The sequence below is a fragment of the Mustela lutreola genome, chromosome 17 (genome assembly GCF_030435805.1).
Source record: "Mustela lutreola isolate mMusLut2 chromosome 17, mMusLut2.pri, whole genome shotgun sequence".
Taxonomy (NCBI): Eukaryota; Metazoa; Chordata; class Mammalia; order Carnivora; family Mustelidae; genus Mustela; species Mustela lutreola.
In genome coordinates this window covers 672596-688738 of record NC_081306.1, presented here as the reverse complement: position 1 = coordinate 688738, position 16143 = coordinate 672596, and the positions used below count along the sequence as shown (strand labels likewise).

The 16143-nt window shown below is 59.5% G+C and overlaps 1 protein-coding gene across 1 annotated transcript; it reads right to left on the bottom strand.

Annotated features, from left to right (window-relative positions):
- Positions 1-1754: 1754 nt before the first annotated feature.
- Positions 1755-7886, bottom strand: ZNF629 (zinc finger protein 629). Its single transcript, XM_059154362.1, has 2 exons — positions 7785-7886; positions 1755-7630 (listed from the first exon to the last, which is right to left on the bottom strand). The coding sequence occupies exons 1-2, from the start codon at positions 7855-7857 to the stop codon at positions 5085-5087; spliced, it is 2619 nt and encodes an 872-aa protein (XP_059010345.1). The 5' UTR covers positions 7858-7886; the 3' UTR covers positions 1755-5084.
- Positions 7887-16143: the final 8257 nt, after the last annotated feature.

Sequence of the window (16143 nt, the reverse complement as noted above, 5' to 3'; positions counted from 1 at the left end):
AGGTCCCTTCTCTCAGGTCAGATCCTGACAATCCCCAGTAACCCCCAGTGGCCTCCGTGGCTCTGTGATACCCTGGGCCCCTAGGATGGGCCAGAGCTCCACCTCAGCAGGCCTCATGGTGAATGCACCTGTTCTAGCTAGAACTAGAGCTACTGCTGCGGGATTGGCCGTGCAGTCCGGCGGCGTGTCTGGCACTGCCCACTCTCTGAAACTTCCTTGGACCGTGGTGCGGCACTCCTGGTTGTTCTCACGCCGTCTTCTGCCCGCCCTGCTCCTCCCATCCTAGGCTACCCCCTCTCCTTTTTTCACTACTTTCCGTCTTTATCCGCGGCTTTGGCTACAGCTACGCTGCTAAGATCCAGTTCTCCCTCCTGAGTTCGACCTACAAAACCGCCACCATGGTGGGGAGGGCGGAGGGCAAGGTCGTCTCTCTCCTCCAGATGGTGCCCTAACCCCAGGCTCCTCAGGCAAGGTGCACCCCACTCTGGCTTCTGTTCTCTGCCTTACCTGTCTCTACTGGTCTCTGTGCTACCGCCTAGCCAGCGTAGTGTTCTGCACGTTCTACCCCCCACGCCACCCCACCCCTTGCCCTTTGCCTCAGGTCACTTCCTCCAGCCAGCTTCCTGACCCTCTGCTGTGGCAGGCACCGTGTCTGGGTCCACAGCCCTTTGTGCTAAGTCTCCGAACCAATCACTGTGCTCCCTGAAGTCCCCTCACTTGACTGAAGACTCCTGCGCTGGGACCAGGATGGTGAGCCCAGAACGCAGGATCATCTTCCCTGCTCGCCTCCCCGTGAAAGGCAAGTCCCTTGTCCCTAACTTACTGCCCCACTTCCGGCTTTCCCGACAGGGAAGGGGAAGGAGAGAGACCGCGAGACTGCGCTGGAGGTCTGGGTCAGAGAGGTGCAGAGAAAGTGGAGAGAAAGCTTCCTGGCTGGGACAGGAGGCTCCCTGCAGGCCGGGGCAGAGGCAGGCTACAGGTTAAAGCAACTGTGGCTCTCAGGTGGCTGTTCAGGGGGCCGTGGCCCGGCCTAGGCCCCGGAGATGGCAGCTGAGGCAGGCCTGGCACCGAGGATTCAGCGAGGGCAGCCCCGCCTGGCCAGACAGTGTGGAGCCCAGGCCAGGCCCAGGCAGGTCCCATGCTGGGGGAGGACAGGTTTGGCTGGGTACGGAGCCTGCTCCTGCCCGTTCTGGTTTCCCTTGCTGCCTTCCTGTGGATCTTGGGCAAGGGGTGCCCTCCTCCGAGCCTCTCCACACAGTGAGGGCTTGTCGCTGCCTCCTGGGGGGAGAGCTCCACCCATGCCTCTTCAGGGTCTAGGAGGCTCTGTTCCAGAGGTGGGCTGACTGGGCCCCAGGCGGACCAGGGGAGGTGCCACCGGCTTTTGGAACTAGATCTTTGGAGCTTTTCCTTGTGACAGGAGAGGCCTCCCTGGGGCCGCCTGGCTGGACCAGAGCCAGTAAGTGCCAGGATCACCAGGCAGCCGCCCAGCGGTCATTTTGCTGGTGGCAAAAGCCGGGCACCAACAAGAGCTGCTTGGCTCTGCCACCATCCCCACGTGTTTCTCCCTAGCACGGGGATTTTGACGATCCATAAACCCTCTGGCTTCTCCCTGTGAGCAACGTGTGGGAATTTGAGGGCAGCTGCGAGAAGGGGCCCAGCTGAGCTTTTGAGCAGACACAGAGCCCCTGGCCCCGGGAGAGGACAGAGCGCCTTCTGCGGGTCCAGGCTTGAAAGACAAGACAGGAAACACCTGGGAAACCTTACTCCCTTTATTCTCTTCGACTAATCAACATGACCACCGGTGACACAACACTGTTATTGACACACAACACTCAAAAGTGGGGCCTCTCTTCACTCCACGGGGACAAGTCAGGTTGAGTGGGGCTTCCCTAATGGGGGCCAAGGCGTCTGGGGGCTGCTCGCCTCCGGAGCAGGGTCACGGAGTCTCCCCTCTTGGCTGTGACCGTTTCACGTGTCCCCACCATTCAGGATCCATGCCCAGTTCTGTCGAGTTCCCATGTGACCTCCACAGAGGTTCAAGTTGCTCCCTAAGCTCAGATCAGGGTCTCCTCTCCCCTCTGCTTTCGCCAGTGCCCCTGCGACCGGTCTGTTGGGCCCCTCCCCCAGGGCACTGCTGAAGCCAGGCCTGCGAGGAGCCGGACAAGAGGGTCTGGCTATGCTGCACCTTTTGGACTGAGTTCTGGCGGGCATGTGCCACGACTGTCCCCCTGGGCCTTCGCCTCATCTGGCCGGAGGGACTCTGGACACGGCCGCCTCCCCAAGCCAGCTCCCTGCTTCGTTCCTCCCAAGATGCAGCTCGCTCTGGGAGGGAAGCACCTGGGTAAAGACGTCTGGGGACGTGGGCAAGAGAGCACAGGTCATGCCCCAAAGGTCTCCGATCCTGCCCCTTTCCTGCTACAAAAGCCCGGACCCCAACTAGTCATGCCCGCGTCATCCATTCAGCACCGGAGCCAAGACCGCTGGCACTCACCTGTCCCCACACATGCAAGCGTCCTACTACGTATGCTACACCCTAGTCCTCAGCAGGCTGACGGCCGGCCTCCGACCACACTGACCACGTCCCCCGCTACCGCCCCCGACCGGCCCCGGAGCCCCACAGGCTGCTCTCCCGGACTCTTCCGAAGACCGAGTCCTCAGACCTGTTTCCAAGCGGAGCTGTTTCTAGCTTTACAAGGGGTTTGTCTCTACAACTGGTTTCTTTCTACTACCGTCTTAGAACAAATCTGCTTTGACTTGGAGGACGGTCTCCTCTTCCTTAGTCTCACAGGGACACCCCCTCTGCTGATGCTTCTGTCGGTAGAGATTCGGGGGGCAGATCCCTTCTCCCCTCTCAGCAGTGCTTCCTGACCCGGCACTTGGGTGGGCTGCGGCTTTAGGCAGACGGCGACCAGGGTCTCCCCACCACTACCCAAGGCCGGCCACTCCCTTCTCCCCAGCGGGCCTGGGCTTTTCTTCCTACAGTGTTCTAGATTTCGATCCTTTGAACTTAAGGTCATCTCCTCAGGCGGGCAGGAGAGATGAAGGCTGAAGTGCTCTCACCTTTCGGGCTTTTAGGTCGTGGGATTAGAGGTCTCTTCCACAGCTCTGAGGAACGCGGGTCGCCCTCTCCAGGGAAAGGCCCCCTCAGCCAGCATCTCCGTTCTCCGAGTCGAGGACCGCAGCGCACAGCAGGTGCCAGCGTGGGGCCCGCGGCACTTCCTTTGGACCCAGCACCGGACGGAGTCCTCTCCTTTCAGGGTCTCCTGGGCTAGAGGGTGGCTCTTGTTACAGGGGTCGCGAGAGTTTCCGCCCGACCATTTCCTAGGGCAGCAGTCTCTGTATGCCCCCAACCCCTGCCGCCCGCACACACACACCCCCAGTCATGGTAGCGGGCTGGGCTGGGTTAATGAAGGAGCATCCCTGTGTGTGTATGAGGATGGGAGACGGGCCTGGCCGGGAGCGGGTTTCTCATCCTTCCATTTCCCTCTGGAGGATTCTGGCTGAGGAGGAGAGGTGGGGTCTGTCCCCTTCCAAGGCCACGATCGGGTGGGTCATCCCCACCTCAGAGTGCTCCAAGTACCAGCGCGAGGAAGGTGGTCAGGCCTCCGGATGCTCTTCAGGGACCCATGGCCCCATCTGGGGGTGTCTGGATGCCCGCCACTACGTGCCGGCTGGCTCATCCCGCCAGCAGCCTGGCTAACAGCTCAGACGGGAGAGTGAGGCTTAAAAAAGCAGGTTGCCAGCTAATCCGAGCGCTCTGTTCTGTCGACTCGCTGTCCCTCGTGGCCGCAGAGAACCGACACGTAGCTCTTTTGACTCGGAGAAGAGAAGTCTAGGGAGGATTTAACCACACACAAGCCTGGAGTCTCTGAAGGGCTTTATTCTTTGGAGGTCGACTAGCAGCGGGTTCCCCCTCTCCACTGAGGACAGAATTCAAGCACGCGAGCTGCCACGGCAGCGAGTCTGGTGGCAGTTAGCTAGATGGCAGGAGACAGCTCCTGACGGTGAGACCTGAGAATGGGTAGGCGGGACCCTCCATCTGGGGAGGCCTCTTGGAGTCGAAGTCTCCAGGAGAGCCCTGGTGGCCGGAGCTGGGATCTGCTTGCACTTGCAGCTTAACAAGCTCCCGGAAACGGGGAGCACTGGGCAGCCCCGAGTTTGCTGGCCTCCATCCGGACACCGCGTCACCTTGGCTTGCTCTCCTCAAAGAAATCCCAGAAATCCCTCCCTGCCCCCTATTGTGGTGGTTACCCAGTATTCTTTGAAGTTTCTATGCACCCCAAACTTGAGCCTTTAAAAAGGCTTGACATCACTTTTTTTTTTTTCCTTCCCCATTTTTGGGTTCTCCCTCCTAAGGAATTCCGTGGGCCTCTTCCTCTAACACGCGATCCCCTAAGAGCGGCCTCGGCCCCCGAGGAAGCCCCAGGGCAGCGAGTGAACTTTCTCCTCCTAGCTCCCTGGGTCAGTTCTTCTCTGTGGGCCTGGGGGCTCCTCATCCCTCGTTTCTCTCCTCTCCCCACACTAGTCCCCAGCTGAACGCTTTCCTCAGCGCCACTGTCCAAGGCTTCTGGGAGAGAGGCCCCCTCCGAACTCCAGGGGGAGGGACACTGCGGACAAGTCCTCGGGAGGCTCTGCTACACCTTCTGAGGGTCACTCCTTTCAAGTCAATGCCACTGGATTCCCTGCACTTCCCCGACCCTATAGTTTCACAAGGATTTTGATACAGTTTTATAGGGTTGTCTAGAGACGTATTGGGACCTCTTCCTACAATTAATAGGGCTTTTATCCACTATGGTTTATAGGGTTTTTCTGCTACAGACTTAAAGGGCTTTTTTTTTTTTTTTCCTACATATTTAGAGGGTTTCTAACCCAACAGTTTTTCTCTACTGCCTTATTAAGTGGTTCCCACCAACATTTTTATAGGGTTTCTCGTCACTGATGTAAAAGAACTATTTTTACCCCGGGTTCTTTATCCTCCGCTTCTCTACAACCGGATAGGGTTTTCCTCCTTCCCCCCCACACCATCTCTGGGGAGAGCCAGTGTTCCTCTCAGGAGAGAGAGGCCCTTGGTCTCCAGACCCATTTCACAAGGTGACCCCAGGGTGGCAGCTCCGATGGAGGAGGAGGGCTGTGACTTCCGTGAAGCCGTCTCCACACTCAGGGCACAAATAGGGCTTTTCTTCCAAGACGGTCTTGGGGTTTTCCCCGTCCCCATGGTGGCCACTCCCCGTGGGGGTGGGGGCCTCTGCCGCACCTTCCTGGCCCGTGGACAGGGTGGCTGGCTCTGGAGGGGGATCCTCAGGTGTGGGGGGCTTTTCTTGGGTGTGGGTCTCCTGGTGCCGGGTGAGCGCCAGGCGATCAAGAAAGGAGGCCCCACAATCTGAGCAGCTGTAGGGCCTGGCCCCCAGGGGGCTCCTGAGGTGCTCCAGAAGGACAGAAGAGCTCTTCCCCAGCTCCGAGCTCTTCCCCAGCTCCGGACTCTTCTGGGATTTCCCACCTGCGTGGACTTTCTGGTGCAGCAACAGCTCAGAGCTGAGGCCAAAGCTCTTTTTGCATTCAGGGCATTTAAAGGGCTTTCCACTTAGGAAGGGGCTGGGCCCGGCCCCTTCCCCTAGACCAATCCTATAATCAGGGAAGAGAAAGGGCTTTTCATTGCCGTGGGTGAGCTGATGCTGGAGGAGCACGGCCCGATCCAGAAAACTTTCTCCACAGTGGGAACAAATGTAGGACTTGGAAGAGAGCAGGCCCAGCCTTTGGCTGAAGCTCTCCTGCCCCTCGGGCATTTTAAAGGGCTGTCCGGGGGGTTCAGCTCGGCCCTCCGCAGCTCCTGGGTAGGAATTGCCTCCGAAGGGGAGCCTGGCGGGTCGGAACTGAGGCGCCTTGGGGGCTGGGTGTGCGGTGAGGCCATCCGAGTTTTTGTAGGGGTTTTCTCCGATGTGGATCCGCTGGTGCTGCATGAAGATGCCTTCGTCGTTGAAGCCCTTTCCGCAGACAAGACACTTGTGTGGTTTGGCTCCTGGGGGCGGGGTCAACAGGGCGGGGTCGCCCAGCCCCAGCAGGCTGTCGCCCTGAGCTCTGCGCGCCGGGGTCTTGCCCCTCTCGTGGACCACGCGATGCTGCTCCAGCTCGTGCGCCTCCAGGAAGGCCTTCCCGCAGTCGGAGCACACGAACAGGTTCTCATCCATGTGCGTGCGCACGTGGGTGATGAGGTTGGAGCTCTGGCTGAAGCTCTTGCCGCACTCGGGGCACTTGTAGGGCTTCTCGCCCGTGTGCGTGCGCCGGTGCTGGATGAGGTGGGAGCTGCGGATGAAGCTCTTGCCGCAGTCGGAGCACTTGTAGGGCTTCTCGCCCGTGTGGATGCGCTGGTGGCGGATGAGCGTGGAGCTCATGATGAAGCTCTTGCCGCAGTCCGCGCAGATGTAGGGCCGCTCGCCGCGGTGGATGCGCTGGTGGTTGATGAGGTTGGAGCTGACGCTGAAGCTCTTGCCGCACTCGGGGCACTTGTAGGGCCGCTCGCCCGTGTGCGTGCGCTGGTGCCGCAGCAGCGTGGCGCTCAGCGTGAAGGTCTTGCCGCACACGGGGCACTTGAACGGGTCCTCGCGCAGGTGGGTCCGCTGGTGCTTGATGAGGGTGGAGCTGTGGCCGAAGCTCTTGCCGCACTCCAGGCACTCGTAGGGCTTCTCGCCGGTGTGCGTGCGCTGGTGCTGGGTCAGCTCCGAGCTCTGGATGAAGCTCTTGCCGCACTCGGTGCAGCGGTACGGCTTCTCGCCGGCGTGGATCTTCTGGTGCTTGAGGAGGTTGTGGTTCTGGCCGAAGCGCTTGCCGCACTCGGGGCACTTGTACGGCTTCTCGCCCGTGTGCGTGGCCTGGTGCTGGATGAGGTCCGAGCTGCGGTAGAAGGCGCGCCGGCACTCGCCGCACTTGTACGGCTTCTCGCCCGTGTGCGAGCGCTGGTGCTTGATGAGGTTGGTGCTCTGGGTGAAGGCCTTCTCGCACTCCGTGCACTTGTAGGGCTTCTCGCCCGTGTGCGTGCGCTGGTGCTGCACCAGGTTGGAGCTCCAGCTGAAGCACTTGCCGCAGTCCGGGCACTTGTAGGGCTTCTCGCCGGTGTGCGTGCGCTGGTGCTGCACCAGGTGCGAGCTCTGCGTGAAGCTCTTGCCGCACTCGGAGCAGGTGTTGGGCCGCTCGCCCGTGTGGATGCGCTGGTGGCGCAGCAGCTTGGACCACTGGCTGAAGCTCTTGCCACACTCGTTGCAAATGTAGGGCTTCTCGGCCCCGGAAGGGCGGCCCTGCACCAGCTCCCGGAGGCTGGGCTCATTGGCTGGGACCCCGGGAGGGCTGTTCCACGTGGTCAGAGTGCCCCACTGCCAGCTGGCCTCACAGGCCTTGGTCCAGTCCGAGGGCGTAGGGACCACCTCGGGGGCGGGGGGATCCAGAGCGGTCTGCTGGTCCAAGGGGTTGGGGTGACCCAGTGGGGTTGGGGAGTCCTGAGAGACTGTCGGATCCTGGGAGGGTCTCTCCGGGGCCATCTCTGCAGGGTCCTTGAATTCTGGACTCTGAGCGGGATCTCCCAAGATGACCTCCTCCCCAGAGCTTTCCTGCGGAGGGCTCTCGTTCCCACTCTCGGCACCTACAGAGAGAAAGGGAGTCTCCAGCCCCCATTTCCTTTCAGAACACGGGGCCGGGGCGCTCTTCCCTCCCCTGGGTGTCCCCCAGAGTCTGGGCCCCTCCCTGAAGCGGGCCGCTGTCTTGTCAGGCCTGCAGTCCCTTCTCGTGGCCCTCACCTCTGTGAGCATCGCTGGGGCTCTGTTCAGGACCCTGCAGATCGGGGCCCCACAGCGCCGTCTCGGGCTCCATCCCAGAGCTCAGGACTGCCCAGTGTTCCAGGGAGCCTGGGGGAGGGGGACAGGGGAGAAGAGAGGAACACGATCGCAGCTGATCTGCAAGTGTCTTTACTTCCCAAGCCCGACTCCTTCACCTGCTGGCCCCAGGCCGTGTTCCTCCTCGGCTGAACTTCAGTTTCCCACCTCCCCATTTTTCCGGCGTCCGTTCTCACAGCGGCCCCCCTACCCCTGCAGGCCCGATTCCTGCTCCAGATCTTAAGATCACAACTAAGCCGGTAAATGAATGTAAGTGTGTAATTAAAAGCTCATCAGTCATAACCCTCTGAACCCCGACTGGGGGCTAGAGAAGGATCTGACACCCACGGGGGAAGGAGGCTCTCACCCCACCCCTCTGATGCCCGAGGCTGGGAAACCTGTTATTTTGCTAATCAGAGGAAGCTCATTAAGACTCTAATTTTCCTCCTTAATGGGGCTGCTAATTGGGACCAATAAACTTTCCTTATGAGCCCAGAGAACTTACAGTGCCTGGAACACTTGAAGAGTTAAAAAAAAAAAAAAAAGAAAAGAAAAGAAAAGCAAGCCAAGCAAGCACGAGAGCAATCAGATTTCCCTGAGGGGATGGGGCCCTCCAAAAGGACCGTGGGAAAGGACCGTGGCACTTTCCCGTTATCCGAGCACAAAAAGTTCAAGCCAGAGGTGGGGGCGGGGGCAGTCTGAAGCCGTGGGGGACTTCTGCAGAGATGACCTTGAGAGGGAAATGGAAAGGGGAGAATGTGTGGAGGCCGCCCAGTCGCTGCGCGGGTGCGTGTGCTGTCCTTCTCTCTCCCGATCGGACCGAGGAGTCCGGCTGTCCATTTTACAGATCAGGAAATCAACACTCAGGGAGATTTCTCCAAGGTCACGGGCTGGGAAGTGTCAGAGCTCAGACCAGAAATGCAAGGTTCTGCGTCTGGCTCGCCCCAGCCTCTGGGAGGGAGATGACCTTGGGAGTCACGTGAAACTCATAAATGTGGACTGCTGGCAGGAGACCGGTGATGAGGAAAGCTCAGACAGAACCTGTGGGCCATGACACGGAGAAACTCCCAGGACTGTCCACTTTCCTTGGCTGGTCGGATCTGGTGACTAGACCTGACAGTCTCTGCCGATGACCTCAAAACAGTACTCCGGGCTGAAGGCCCGCCCCCATTAACAGCCCTTCTTCTGTTTCATTTGTTCTGTTTTGTTGTGGCTGTACCCTGTGCCTAGGACAGTGCCTGACACGTAGAGGTGCCTTAGACATTTTGTTGAATGAATGGTGAATGAGGAGATGCCCCTCGTTCCTGGAAAACCTATCTGGTCTAATGCCTCTAAAGGTCAGTTTGCAACGGGGTTGGCGCCAAAGGAGCAGGAGTTCGGAGTGGCCTCCTGGTAAAACTTCACAGCTAGCTATCCCTCCAAAAAGGGTGACGGGATTCCAGCTTGAGGGAATAGGTCCTCGGGAGCTAAATTCTAGGCTCCCACAATGTTTAGAGCCTAAACAGAGTCCCTGGGGAGGGTCCTGGCTTCCAGAGGCTGTGTGGGAGGGGCCCAGTGCCTAGGGGGGCAGTGGTGCAGGAAGACAGGGCTCAGGAGGCGGCAGCTGGGAGGCCACCCAAGTGCAGCAGGAGCGAGCTGCACCCTGCCGAACAGCGGCCGGGGAGACAGGAGCTGGATTTTGGGAAGTAAATTAATGTCTTCACTTCTGCAGCTTCGTAGGCCATGAAATGTCCCCTCCCCCGTCTGTGAGTGTCTTTGGAGCGAAGGGAGCAGGGGCCTCCGCCTATTCTGAACAGGCCCACTGGCCTTCCCGGGACAGGTAAGACCTCATGTACCTTGATGGTCCCAAGAAAGGCGAGCTCGGCGGTCGCGAGCAGAGGGGAAGGGGTTAAAGCCAAGGCCGCGGCGGAGGAGGAAAGCAGGAAGACCGAGGCAGGCAAGAAGCGCCGGGAGCCCCCCCCCCCCCCCCCCGGGCACAGGCCGCGGGCCCCGGCCTCGGACCCCGGGCGGCCCCCCCGCGGGGAAGGGCAGGCCGGGGCGGCTGGAGCGCGGCCCAGGGCGACCCTGACGTGGACGCGGCCGCGGGAATGCAGCCGCCCCGGCCCCGGCCCCGGCCCCCGCCCCGGCCCCGGCCGCCCCCGCCGCAGCGCAGACCCCGGCCCTGCGCTCGCCTGCGTCCCCGCGACCCTGCCCCGGCTCCGGGCCGCAGCCCCCGTCCCGGCCTCGCCCGCCCGCCGGCCGCCCCGGCCCCCTTCCCGGCATGCTCACGCCCTCCTCCCCTCCCCCACAGCCAGACCCTCGCGCTCTTCCCAGAATCCTCGGCCCCTCGCGGCCCCGGCCCGCCCCCCCCCCCAGCCCCCGCCGGCGCCCGGGGCGGGGAGGGGGCGCAGGCCCGCGCGCCCCCGCCTCCCGCGCCCCATTGTTCCCGGCGGCCGTCCCGGGCCCTCCGGGCCACCCCCCGGGAACCCAGGCGTCCCCCACTCACGGCTCTGGGGTCTGGGGAAGGCCGGAAGGCAGAATCCAGCCCCCGGGGACTTAACCCCTTGAATGCCCTGCCTCGGGGGGCAGGCTGGGCGCCGAGGACGCTGGGGTCCTTCTCAAGGGGTGATCCCGGGCTGAGGACCCGGGGACCAGTTCAGGGTGACTGGGACGGAGCAGGAAGTGACCCCAGCTTCCCGGGCCCCTCTAGCCTGGAGTCAGAGCATCAGCTCTATGGGATTTAACCCTTTGCCTCCCGCAGCCTGGGGAAAAAGAAAAAAAAGAGGACAGGGAGCGGGGGAGGTGGCCGAGACGCCCCTCTCTCAGGCTGCAGCGGGAGCGCGTCCTCGGGGGAAGCCCAGATGCCAGTGAGGGGTCTCTGGATTGCTGGCCGCTCTCCATCTGAAGGGGGTTCCGCCGGCCACTCCTGGCAACCCCGAGCTTGGATTTGGTGGCTGCCGGTCCCCTGGGGCCTGCCTTTGTTGGGACTCGGACTCAGGCATGGGGCTCAGATGCCTGGGTTGTGGGGTGGGAGCATGGACTGGCTGGGCAGATGCCAAGAGGGAGTATCCTACGGGCTGAAAACGGCATGAATGAAATAAGTCATGACAGCAGGAGTCTGGGCTGAGGGTCCCCGGCGGCCAGGAGGGATTTGGCTCTCCTCTGAGCTGCCCTGGTGGCAGGAGGGAAGTCAGTTGGGGGGGCGGGGGGTGTCACAGTGTCACTGACTAGGGAGGGCCCTTGCCCAGCTGCTCAGAGGGTACCCGGCTCAGAGCAGGAGAAACCTCTAACCCCCGGAGAACACTGGTGGCTTCCCAAGGCCGCGGCTACCTGGACTCCCAGTTCTTACACCCTTTATGTCATTCCTCCTCACCACAGTTGGTGATCACCCCCGTTTTGCAGGAGAGGAATCTGAGCTGTGGGGAGGGCGGCAGCGCGCTCGCGGCCACGGTCGCCATTATTTCGCTCGCACATTTGTCTCTTGAAGCCTGGATGCTGCGGGGAGAAAAGTGGGAGAGACCCCAGAGCTGAGCAGAATCAGGCTTTCTGCCCTCAAGAACTCAAGAAGTTTGACAGTGTGTAGGTGGTAGACAACAGGAGGTGCCCGGAGAGCGTGAGCAGGGTTTTTGTCCGGGGATGTGAAGGAGCGAGCGCAGGAACAAACTGTGTGTCAGAAATTATTCAAGAGGATGCAGCCCCTCTGGGCCTACATCTGAGGTGCAGAGTGTGTGGCCCCCAGCAGAAGGGCCCCCCACCCCGCCCCCGGGCCCTGCCCCTGCTCAGGTCTCTGCGCTGTCCCCGTCACCCAGCTTCCCAGCCGGGTGCATCCCCGTCTGGAATACCTCTGGCTCCATCACCTTTGACACCTCGCTCCCACCTCAGGGCCTTTGCCCCTCCTGGTCCCCCTTTCTCTGCAGTTTCTCACAGCACACGGTTTCCTCCTCCTTGCAAAAGCCTGACCTGGCCTGGGGGCACCAAGTCTAGAGAGGGGTTGGGGGTGGGGCTTGGAAACTGCATCCTGGAGGCTCTTGGAACAGTTTAATTTGGCCTACCCCCCCCCCCAATCCCGTTCGGTGGTGGGGGTGGGGTGTGTGCACACGTGTGTTTAACCAGATTAATCAGCACCTCTAAAAATCAGTCCATTTCGGGATGCCTGGGTGGCTCAGTCGGTTAAGCCGCTGCCTCCGGCTCAGGTCATGATCCCAGATTCCTGAGATTGAGCCCCACATCGGGCTCCTTGCTCAGTGGGGAGCCTGCTTCTCCCTCTGCCTCTGCCTCTGCCTGCCACTTTGCCTGCTTGTGTACTCTTTCTCTCTGACAAATAAATACAATCTTTGGAAAAAAAAATCAGTCCATTTCACATACAGATCCAAATTCCCGCTTCTTTGGAAAATCCAAAGATGTGGCAGCAAGGCCCAGTTTTCACGGGGCAGCCTCTGGTTGGGCAGTAGCTTCCTTCATTACAAGGCCACTGGTTTTCCAGTGTGCCAGTCTCTGTCACTCTCTTGTGTCCAACCCGGAGGCCGAGAAGTGGTTTCACTGTGTCTGTGATCACTCACTGTTGGTGTTCCAAGCCCCGCTTGATGGGAGTTCTGGTTCTGTACCCCTCGGTGTGTCCCCCAGGTCAGAGTAACAAGTATGAGGAGGATGTCTTCTGAGGAGTTCCGTTTATTGTGCATTTACTATGTGCCAGACACTATGTCAAGGGCTCCGCAGACCTTGATAACAACTCGCAAAACCAATACTATCATCCTGAGGGTGGGGTAAGTCCCTTGTACGTGACCAAGTAGTGACGGAACTGCGATCACATCCAGACACACTGCCTTTAGAGCCACACGGCTTCTAACCACAACTCTCAGAATGGCTCACGTGTGTCTGGGGGTAGCCCCCGAGCCGCCCAGCCCGGCCATCCTCTCCCACAACGTGCTTCCGGAGCCGGAGAGAGCAGCGGGCAGGGGTGGGGCGCCCCTGCTCAGACCGGGCCATGCTGACGGCGGGTGACTGCGTGCGGTCCGCTGCCCACGGTCAGCCGGCACAGTGGCCAGAGAGGAGATCTTCCTGGAAAGACGACTGTACCCCCTCCCCCTTGCCTTTCATGGGCGACCCACTGCCAGGTTCTTCTTGGCTGCCGCTCAGCAGCCTTCCACGTGGCCCCTTAACGCAGGCCCCCGTGTCCTGAGACCCAGGTTGTGGGAGGGCTGTGAGCTCCTGGAGATGGGCCCTGGTCTGTCCCTGCTGTGTCCTCACTGCTCAGGGTGGTGTTGGGCACCCACCTTGGGGATCTGGCTTCTTCTTTGGCAAGGGGAGGGGCGTTGGTTCCCAAGGGGATGGGAAGGTAAGACGAGATGAAACAAGAATTCAGAGCGGACCAGCTCTAGAAATGGCTGCCTCATGTTTTCGCATCAGAGCGCACAGTCTGCCTGGTGGGCAGGCGAGCCAGGAGCCTGGAAAGCGTGTCCTGAGAGACACAGGGAGTGTGTCACTTGGGAGGACCTGAAGCACTGACCCGAGACCCGAGACTCCAACCCTCTGCTCTGTGGGGGACGCGCTCAGGCAGGATGTGAGAGCTGAGGTGGTGCAGCCTGAGCAGGGCGGGGAGGGCTGCTTCCTCCGCACCCCTCTCCTGAGGGCCGCTGCCTGCCCGGGGCAGGGGGCCTCCAGCCAGTGCCGCAGGACAGGCTAGGCCCGCTTCCCTGGGGCTGTGCCTGCCCACAGGATGCATTAGGGGCTGCTCTGTAGGAATGTGGTCCTCAGGTGTGGAATAGGAGCGGAGTCCCAGGCCTGGGCGATCCCTTCTGCCTCTGAGAGTCCAGGAGCAGTCACTCCTCTGCTCAAGAACCTGCAGTGGCTCCCTAAGACTTCTCGCGTCGAGTCCTACCCTCCTGCTGCCTCCTAACCACCATGGCCCCAAGGCTCAGAGCCACGTGCTTCCTTTACATTCTCTTCCCGAACACTTCCTGCTCCATGGGGTCAGTTCCAGAAATCCTTCCGTGTCAGCTGCTTAGCCTTGTCCCTGTCCTCGGGGCCTTGCTCCTTCTGTCCCTCTGCCTGACAGCCCGGTGCGTGGCACGGTGGTCCGGGTTTACCAGCTCCGTTTCTCTCCTTGGTCCCCAGCCGTCCTGCTCCCCAAGGCCTGACGGGCCATCCTCTGCACCCCGTTTGTCAGCAGGTCCTCAGGCCTGTGGCACCTCTGCCGAGTCTGCTCGCCTCTCCTGTCGCCCTGCCCGGGCCACTGGCACTCCCTGGTGGTCATCCCTGAACGGCCAGGGTGACTTTCTGACAGGTTCTCTGGCCTCTAGCCTCCTCGGCTTCTTCCCACCTGTCCGGTCCCCAAGGATTCTTCCAAAAAGGAGCAGCGTGTTCACGCTCGGAACACCTCCTCCGACCTCGCCATCAATAGAGAAGGTTTTTGTGTGTGTTCGGTTTTTTAAAAAATTTTTGAAGATTAAGACCTTTTATAGATTTATATTTTGACAATAACTTCAAGCTATAGAAAGCCACGGGGCACCTGGGTGGCTCAGGGAGGTAAGCGTTTGTCTTCGGCTCAGGACATGATCTCAGGGTCCTGGGATGGAGCCCCACATCGGGCTCTCTGCTCAGCAGGGAACCTGCTTCCTCCTCTCTCCCTGCCTCTCTGCCTGTCTCCCTGCCTACTTGTGATCTCTGTCTGTCAAACAAATAAATAAAATCTTTTAAAAATAAAAAAATAAGTAGAAAACATGAAAGTACATAAAATATACACATACTGTTGTGTTACCAGATGTTTGCATAAAGGCGTGAACCAAAAATAGCTCCAGTCACCACGATTCGGGGCCTCAGTCACGTTACCCCTAGAACAACCCGTCAGATCACATGTTCTCAACAGTCAGGGTCTGACCATGTGGAAAGCTTGTCGACATATTCGACGTTTTGGGGAGGGTACGTAAGTGCTGGAAAGGACAGTGACTTCTGGGGAGAAAGACCAAGGATCTGGGATAAGAGGAAGTGATTTAACTTGGGATTCTTTGGTTTTGTTTGATGCTTTCCAATTTGTAAATTGGAAATTTCCAATTTCTGCTTTTTAAACGGTAATATTTGGAGTATAAGGTTGGAGTGGAGAGCCTGGGTTAAGCCACATTCAATCATGTTCAGCTGATTTCCGACTCACATGTGACACGTAGAGTAACCGAGAGAGAGGTCCCCGTCCCCCTGGAACAGATGCTTGACTGCGCCCTAAGCACGGGAAAGGGGATTGAAGACAGATGGAAGAGAGGATTAGATTGTCACACATGGTTATGATACTTAAAAAACAGAATTAGTAAGCTCCCGGAGACTTGAAGCCGGATTCCGCGGTCACCCCACTCCCAAGGACCCCAGCCTTGTGGGTGGAGAAGTGACGTGTAAGCGCCAGGGAAGCGGGCCTGTCTGAAACAGCCTTTCTGCCTCTTTCCTCAGTGTCCCCCAAGGGGATCCCCACTGTCACAGAGTGCCACAGGCTCCACACCCACTGGGCCCCCCAACCCAGGACTGTCTGTCCTGCTCCTCCGGCCTCTCCCCAAGCTCGGCTCTCTTCGCGTCCGGAATGCTTCCCTTCTCCTCGCCACACAGCCAAGTCCTGTCTTCAGGGTCCTGTTCAGAGGCTAACGTAAGTCTCGACCCTGACACTCAGCCCCACTGAGCAAGTGCTTTAGAACCTATACTTTCGGGGCGCCTGGGTGGCTCAGTGGGTTAAAGCCTCTGCCTTCAGCTCAGATCGTGATCTGGGGTCCTGGGATAGAGCCCCACATCAGGCTCTGCTCAGCAGGGAGCCTGCTTCTCCCTCCCCCTCTGCCTGCCTCTCTGCCTACTTGTGCTCTCTCTCTCTCTCTGTCAAATAGATAAATAAAATCTTTTTTTTTTTAAAGATTTTATTTATTTATCTGACAGAGAGAGATCACATGTAGACGGAGAGGCAGGCAGAGAGAAAGAGAGAGAGGGAAGCAGGCTCCCTGCCGAGCAGAGAGCCCGATGCGGGACTCAATCCCAGGACCCTGAGATCATGACCTGAGCCGAAGGCAGAGGCCCGACCCACTGAGCCACCCAGGCGCCCCTAGATAAATAAAATCTTAAAAAAAAAAAAAAAAAAAAAAACAACCAACCCGGTGAGATCCCACTTCAAACCCACATGGACAGTTATAATAATAATACTTTCTAAAAACCCAAGAGTAACCAGTGTTGATGAGGATGTGGAGAGCTCGCAACCCTCACACGCTGCTGATAGGAATGGAAAATGCTGCGGCCACTGTGGAAAACAATTTGGTGGTTCCTCAGAAAGCTAAACAGAGGA

What these genes read in the sequence shown, in the direction of transcription:
- ZNF629 (XM_059154362.1), bottom strand. Translation starts at nt 7,857, where the DNA reads ATGGAGCCCGAGACGGCGCTGTGGGGCCCCGATCTGCAGGGTCCTGAA. An exon ending in CCCCAGCGATGCTCACAGAG is followed by an intron (nt 7,631 to 7,784) that starts GTGAGGGCCACG and finishes TTCTCTCTGTAG; the next exon opens with GTGCCGAGAGTGGGAACGAG.